At 39.0% G+C, this 8308-nt stretch overlaps 1 protein-coding gene across 1 annotated transcript; it reads right to left on the reverse strand.

The window, feature by feature from the left end:
* Window positions 1-5135: 5135 nt before the first annotated feature.
* Window positions 5136-7901, reverse strand: LOC119343227 (putative receptor-like protein kinase At4g00960). The gene is made up of 6 exons (XM_037614317.1): window positions 7109-7901; window positions 6609-6751; window positions 6362-6422; window positions 5764-6004; window positions 5520-5670; window positions 5136-5438 (listed from the first exon to the last, which is right to left on the reverse strand). Exons 1-6 carry the CDS (start codon window positions 7899-7901, stop codon window positions 5136-5138), a joined length of 1692 nt encoding a protein of 563 aa, XP_037470214.1.
* Between the last annotated feature and the right edge of the window lie 407 nt (window positions 7902-8308).

The following is an 8308-nucleotide window of genomic DNA, read 5'->3' on the forward strand; positions in this document are numbered from 1 at the left end:
CTTATGGTTAAGCTGAAGAAGCGAGAAGTGTAATATTAGACTCCTTTTTTTTGTATGTAAACATACTTACCAACCATCGGGACAGTCTTACACTGCCCACAATCACATTATTATCGGATAATAAAGGCATCCACGCATCAACGTTTATCTTTCTTTTAGAGAAAAACAACCAACATGCTGCCACTTATTACTTTGTTGTATGTGACATGATATATGAAGGCATCAAGACATGGTTTTTTCCTCCAACCATCGCCTTATTAAGTACTTCCTCCGTCCCAAAATAAGTGTTTCAAGCTTAGTACAATTTTGTACTAAAGTTAGTACAAAGTCGAGACATTTATTTTAGGACGGAGAGACTACCAATTAACAACCATGTTGGTGATTAATTACACTATTTGATAAGTAAAGGGGGGCATATTTTTCCCGCTAGGTTATTAGTTACACTATTGGATAAAAAAAATGAAGTGTACAATTTGTCGTGAACTGATGCATCCTACCGTAGTAATGAAGTGTACAATTTGAAGTGTACTAAAAAATTTGTCGTGAGTATTACCTAGTCAAGGATAAAAACATTAATGGTGGTTGTGCCGAACTATGGTTATAACTATATATTTGGGCTTTTTGAAAATTCATAAGATACCCACTTGGACTTACATTAAGATCAAATTGCATACTGACTCTCATGTCAATCGGCGTGTTTTTCTGGTTGACAATTAGATGATCGCTAGTGCCTATTTATTGAGCAGTGCTTTTACATGTCGGCATGGTTGCCCGGCATTTTGGTGTGTCAGAAGGAGAGTTTGGAATTTACCTGACGATGAATACGAGTTACAGTACACCAGGCCCGACTGACGGTATATATTGTTGCCACCCAAAAACTCCAAGGACAACCGTGTGGCAGTTTTGGCAAGGTCTATGATTACATATGGTGTGATGTATGGCAAGGGACAGACAGAAGAACCTCGGTATGTGCGCAAATGTGGATGAGGAGTTGTGGTGGCTGTAGTCTATTGTTTTTTAGTAGTATCTGCTCTGCTCTGATGGGACGCCTATCTGGAGATCCACAAGCTTTGCGCGTGCACGAGATAGCAAAATCTACACTACTCAAACAAATAATGGTGTGGATGCTACCTGCTATGTAGTACTCACTCCATCCATTTTTACTCTGCATATAGGATTTCTTCAAAGTCAAACTTTGTAAAGTTAGACCAACTTAGAGAAAAAATATTAACATTCACAATAAGGAATCAATATCATTGGATGCGCCATGAATTTAGTTTCATATTATATAACTTTAGTATTGTACATGTTAATATTTTTCATATAAACATGGTCAAACTTTATGAAGTTTGAGCTCAGACAAATCTTATATTCGGAGTAAAAAGGACCGGAGGGAGTACCATTTGTTTAATACAGCAGCCTGCCTGTGTGCACTTTTAGCATATTAGAGAAAGAAGGTATTGCTGTACTTATGAAAAATGGTTTGTCCTTTTTCGAATGCCTTCAACAATATTAGTGAATTTGGTCCACTTTTTTTTGCAATTTTGTAAACAATTTTTTTTGAATTTGACGAACAATATTTAATTCCTTGAATTATATTTTTCCACTCCATGAACAAAATTTGAGTTTGGTGATATATGATAAATAAAATTTCAATTTAGTTCAGCTTTTATTTCAATGTTGTGAACACCCTTTTGTATTTTGGTGAACTATTTTTGACTTTGTGAACTTTTCTTGAATTTTCATGAATAATATTTGAATTATAATGAATCTTTTGTAATAAATTTTTGTGATTTTTTTATGATTTTGGTGAACTTTTTTTAATGTTGTGAACATAAATTGAATTTGCTGAACAATTTTTTCAATTGTATGAAATACATTTGAATTTTTATGAACAATATTTGAGTTCTGATGAACTTTTAGAAAACATAGTTAACTTCTTTGGATGTTGTGAACAAAATTAAATGTTCTAGACATTTATTGGATTGTGTGAACTATAGTAGAACTTGCATGAACAATTTCAAATGTCATGAATTGTTTTGGAATATCATGCAAAATATTTCAATTTGGTGAAATATTTTGAATATCGCAAACTTTAGTATGAATTTTGCTGAAATATATTTTTGAATTCGGTGATCTTTGTTTGAATTTGAAGAACCATATTTGAGTTTTTTGTGATTTTTTTTGAATTTGGTGAGCAATATTTGAATAACGCTAACAATTAAGTCTTCCTTTACAAATTTAAATGATGTTTTTTACACAACTCCATTGTTTAATTTCTTCAATTTTTTCATATTTTTTCTTGTTAAGGATGATTTATAGGCGCTACGACAAATTTTCATATATGAGAGCGCAAATTATAACACCAACCAAACTCAATTATCCATAGTAAAGTCATTCTTACAAAAAATGTTACTTGTGTCCGGCTATCGATCGGCTAATCTCTAAAAATGTTAGTTGTGTCCGGCTAGCAAGAAAAAGGTGTACGTGTCTCACTATGGTGCATTTATCATGGCATCCAGAGGTCATAGGTAATGAACGCATTGACATCAATGCCAAGCCAGTCGCTAGACATTGTCCAAGGCATAAAACCTTGCTAGCTAATCTAGAAGAACGCTCCTGCCAATCATTTTCTTTCCAATTGTAACAGAAAAGAATTGAAACCATCCATTGCTGCCTAACTGTGGGCTGACGTCAGGATTTCTCGATCCCACTGTCATCATCAGCATCATAATCGAGTCCACGGGGCATATTCTTTGGTGCAGGTCATGGATGCATCGTGTGCATATAATGATGAGATGAGATCAGCGACGATGTTCGGGCAGCGAGTCGACACTTTTTAAAAGTTGTGTCTTTGTTCTGCTCCTATTGCTCTACTAATCCATATCCTCTCACGTGATAGTTATCTCCTATGTCCCACCACATAAGAGTGGAATCAACATAATATTCACATGCTAATGATCTTGCTTACTTGAGTGATGAAGAAGAATATACGATGGGTGATGATTGTTGAGCCAAGCGGTCAGCATGGATGATATGTTTGTATTCCACCATGTGGTGATGGTTTGTAGGACAGAATAATAATTTATTCAGACAAAAATACCTAAATTAATCATGTGTAATTATTACTATTAGTGTACTTAATTAATTGGACATATGTATTTTTTTATTGCATACCGCTTTCTCGAACAACATTGTTTCCCCAAGCTACAAGAGTTTGAGATATGCGACTGTCTAGAATTCTTACCAGTGATTCCAATCTCCTGGATCAAAAGACCATGTTCTGTCACGATAGAAAATGTAAAGCTGCTAGAGTCTATGCACTCAAAATGGTGCAGTAGAATTTTTTTATTATGGGAAAAGGTGATCTGCATAGCTTAGATCAAGTGGTAATTTTCGACAAAGGAACATGTCTTGACAAGTTGAAAATAATGAATTGCCCACCTCTGGCGTTGAAGCACCTTCTGGTGCTAACCTCTTTGAAAACATTGACTATAGAATTTTTAGTTGGTTTGGTTGGAGCTGTAGGAGCTTAGGGTGATTTGGAATGGCAGCTACCTATTAAGTATATGAAGGTCGGTAGCTTACATGGTAATAGTGAGAAGGAGTTGACAGAGCTCATTCCCCACCTCCCAAGGCTCTCCAAGTTGGAAATAATGGAATGTAAAAACATAAAATAGTTGGTAGAATGTCAGGGCTTGCAGACTCTCCTTACCACCGGTGGCCAGCTCAACAAATTGAAAGGCATTCACACCCCTAGGCTCTTTGCTGGTTGGGATCACAACCCCAGATGGGCTTTGGAGGATATTGAAGTAGAAGACCAGCAAACACAACTTGTCTAATCCACATTACGAGATTTCTGCACGGAGGAGGTCGCATGAATTTTTGCTGCACCCATCTGCAGATTCCTCTTTTCCTCCCTCACCAAGATGGAACTTCAGGGGATATCGTCCAAAGGGATGGAGTGCTTTAGCAAGGAGAAAGAGTATGGCATGTAGCTCCTCTCTTCCCTCCATGAACTAAAGTTTTGGTGTTTCTGCGATCTTAAGCAACTCCCTGTATGGTTTCAAATAAGGCAGGTTGCCTCTGCTATTCATTGCAGTGGACTAATAGGCTGGGTTTTGGGCATTTTCAGGCCATCCAATTGTGATCGGACGGCTTCCGATTAGGGTAAGTTTTAGTGGGCCTTTAGGGTATCGAGATATGGGGGAAATCGGCTATCTGCTTAGACATTTGATTTAGGATAATACCTACAATTTAAACCGGTTATAGTGCCTCACTCGTTTAATGGGTCAAGTATCAAACGCCCTCCGAATCAGATGAAATTTGACAGGCGGCTAGTTATAATATAATATGATTGCTCGCAACCTTCCGACTCGTTACGAGACCGTTTAATCCCGCTGTATAAAATATGTTTTAAATGATCTCGTGGTCTGGTCGCGTCCATGTGTCTGATTGGTCTGAAAAAGGTCAATGATGGAAAGGGCTAATGTTCACCTCTTCTAGAGAAGTGACAATCAACAAACATATATAATTTTATTAAAACACCTTGATAATTCCGGTACGAGTGCAATGTACTGCCGATGCAACAAAAATGATGCCATCATGAATGCAACGAGCAAATAATTATCACGATATAATAATTATAACACAAAAGAATCTGGAGAACTAGCCTCGGGCTGCTATAAATCATGCACTTTTGCTTATTGTCATCACTTACACAAGGTTGTGTTGGCAAGCAACTAGTAACATAAAGAATTGTTGGAACTAAAATATTGTCTGTTAGTGGTGATACTTATGCAACAAATTCTATAAGTATGACCAATTATCTTACAAACATGATTACGGGAAAACCACTGGTATGCATTACGTCAACAACACATCTCTTTATTTCTACATCAACAATGGCATAACATATTAGGGGGTCACTTGTAATTTCCTCTTGATAGGTTAGAGTCTTGATATTTTTTTTGTTTATACAATAGGAATTTATGGATAAAATACTATTTTTTTTATACTTTTGAGAGGATATAATGTCATATTCTTAACACCACTTAAACTTAACCACTATACAACAATTATGGTAAAGTGCACACTAAACTGGGACAATGAAAACCACATGACATAGGAAAATACTATCTAGGAACTGTGACCGATATGGTAATATCATTAATACTGCATGATTCGGGAGCACAAGATGCCCCATGATTTTCCACTCTTACATTGAAATATGCTGGTTGTTTAGGCTCGGCCATGATCATTCTCTGATTGCTTAGCATCGCAACAACATCGGCCATGGTTGGTCTATCAGATGCATTATCTTGTACACACAACAATGCTATGTTAATGCATCTCATCATCTCTATTGGGTTACTCTTGGAAACCAATGATGCATCAGCGAGATCAATCAACCTTCCCTCTTTCCATAATTGCCATGCCTATTTGCAAATTCATCACATAATGAATGTTATATATTGAATAAATATATCACATGATTAAGTTTGGGTTTATTTGCTCACATATCCAAGGAGATTGATGAAATCTCCACATTGTCGGCTACCAGAATTCCGTTTTCCACTAATGATCTCAAAAATAACAACACCAAAGCTGAAGACATCGGATTTAATAGAGAAGATGCCTTCTGAAGCATACTCAGGGGGCATGTAGCCGCTAAAATGTTAAATAATACATATAAAAGGTTATTGTATATAGTTGAATTCTAATATAAATATTCATGAGTAGATTTATTCCTTGGAAACTTACTATGTACCGAACACTCTTCTTGTAGTGTTTTGTTCACTGCTATTTGAGTTGAATATTTTTGCTAGCCCAAAGTCTGAAATTTTTTGATTCATTTCGCTATCCAAGAGAATGTTGCTCGGTTTAAGATCTCGATGTATGACGCGCAATTGGGAGTGCTTATGTAGGTAAAGAAGTCCATGAGCTATTCCTTGAATTATTGCTAAAAGTGTGGACCAATCTAGCAAAGCTCTTTTATTTTCATCTGCAAATCAATTAGATATTATTATTACAAGGGAAAAAAGATATGAAAAATGACAAAGAGTTGTACTCTAAGAAATTGAAATGCATCTCTGTTATCTAGGGACTGGAACTATAATCATGGGGGCAAACAGAAACACAATCGTATTTTTAGTCATTTTTGTGTGTCAACAGACAATATTTAATCTAAATTAAAACTCCAAATGCATACCAAAGATGAAGGAAGCCAAGCTTTTGTTTGACAAATATTCATAGACCAATATTTTCTCGTCTTCATGAGAGCAACAACCTAAGAGCCTAACCAAATTCCTATGCTTGAGTTTGGCTATGAGCTGGACTTCATTTTTGAACTCTGTGAAACCTTGACCCGAATGTGGAGCAAGTCTCTTAAGTGCTATCTCTGATCCCTCGGGTAACTGGCCCTGGGAAAAAATATATTCAAAATGTTAGTCTGTCTCAGTACACCACTCCCAGTTACGAATTATCAGTTAGGTTGGTAACAGGAACGTTGCCTCTGCCTCATGAATTATATGTGTCAGTCATATAATAATAATTCTAATTTATGCAATCATGTTAATTTGGCAAATATATACACATACTAGAATTACCTTGTAGACAGTGCCAAAGCCACATTCTCCAAGTTTGTTTTCTTCTGAAAAATTATTTGTGGCCACTAGTACCTGTTCAAACTCAAACATGGAGAACTCTGAATACTTCCCTTGCCATCCTAGTTCTTCCTCTCCCGCTTTACCTAAGTTTGAGTAGTATATGGTTGAGAACTCTGAATTAATCTCTCTTGAAGTAATGATAGATGCCAAAGCCACATTGACATTGAAGTAATTAACAGTGACATTCTAATTTAAACAATAGTATAGTGGAAATTGTTTCAGTAACTAATAAGCAATAACTATATAATACCTCTTCTTTTCCTTGTAATCCGACGGGAGCAAAAGATGAAGCACAGAAATGCTGCTGCCACTATAGGAACTATAACTATGGGAATTGCCCACAGTTTGCTCATACTCCCTAACATGATAATGTTAGCTTTGACTCATAATCTCTCTTATGATCATGTAGGCAGAAATCACTAGCAACCACGGGGACATACTCTTGCGTTTTGCCGGAGTCGGAGCTAGCGACGGCGCCGGCGGTGGCGTGAGGCGCAGCGTCGCTTCACCGCCATAGAACCGATACACCTCGTACCTGAAATAACACCGTATGGCGTTGATCTGTGCTCCCATGCGTAGGGACATGGTGGCGTTGACCACGCCGAGGAGACGACGCAGGCACGCCAAGCAGTCGACGGTGGATGCGTCTGGTCTGCACTGCGCCAAGGAGCGCACCATCGGGAAGGTCGTGCCGCTGTCCATGATGCATGTGGCAAATCGCATCGGTGCCGCGCTGGCCGCCTTCTCCACCGTCTGCACCAGAAGGTCACGGATGAGGCCGGTGATGAGGCGGACCTCATCCGCATCGCCGGTGACGTTCTTGTCGTTCCATCTCTCGACTGGCGTGTCATCACCGCCGTTTTCGCCAGACGGCGGCGCGATGATGTCGTCTGTGGAGTAGACGAGGATACAGCGGTCACCATAGTCGTGGTAGGTGCCGTTGTAGCACTGCTGCGGCGCAGCGTTCAACACCTTGTCAGTCATGTTGCTGACGCACTCGCGGCAGTAGGACTGGTTGGAGATGACGCCGACGATGTCGCCGCGGCAGATCGTGAATGCGTAGACGATGTCGGGGGCTCGGCCGAAGGCGGCAGTGGCGAAGCGTACCGGGGAGGAGGAGGTGTTATTTGGGAGGGTGACCAAGGTGGCCTTAAGGTTGTCGCACAACATATCGGCGGCCGCGAGGAACGGTGCAAGTAGGAGGAGCAGGAGGACGACGCCGACGGTGGCCATGGCCCGACTGGCTAGGCTGCTTCTTGTTCTTCTTCTGCCAGACTATCAACTCGGTGCCTTTATATATTTGCAGCTCACAGTCAATTTCTTGGACAAGAAACTTTGTTCAGGTTTTCCTTCTTGAAAAGGAGGATATATAAATCTCGGCCTTTGCGTCCATTAATGCAGACTGGGTCTTGTTATTTCAGTTGTTTCTAGTTAACAGGTAGTACCTTATACTATATGGTTCCAGTCTCACCAAGTATAAATGTTTTTTAATCTCGAAAAGAAAAGAAGTACTAGTGTTTTCAAGTTAACCTGACTAGCTAGACTGCTTCTTGTTGTTCTTCTGCTAGATGATCAACTCACCAGGCCTTTAAAAAAAAAGAGGAAAGCTGGAGCAGGCCGCTGGCTCACCACGGTGATAT

The sequence above is a fragment of the Triticum dicoccoides genome, unplaced genomic scaffold (genome assembly GCF_002162155.2).
Source record: "Triticum dicoccoides isolate Atlit2015 ecotype Zavitan unplaced genomic scaffold, WEW_v2.0 scaffold119755, whole genome shotgun sequence".
Taxonomy (NCBI): Eukaryota; Viridiplantae; Streptophyta; class Magnoliopsida; order Poales; family Poaceae; genus Triticum; species Triticum dicoccoides.

Excerpts from the sequence above, each read along its gene's own strand:
- LOC119343227 (XM_037614317.1), bottom strand. The coding sequence starts at position 7,901 with ATGGCCACCGTCGGCGTCGTCCTCCTGCTCCTCCTACTTGCACCGTTC. Across the intron at positions 6,005-6,361 it reads TGCTCCACATTCGGGTCAAG|ATGAAAATAAAAGAGCTTTG; the intron begins GTTTCACAGAGT and ends ATTGATTTGCAG. Across the intron at positions 5,439-5,519 it reads TCATCAATCTCCTTGGATAT|GCATGGCAATTATGGAAAGA; the intron begins GTGAGCAAATAA and ends ATTTGCAAATAG.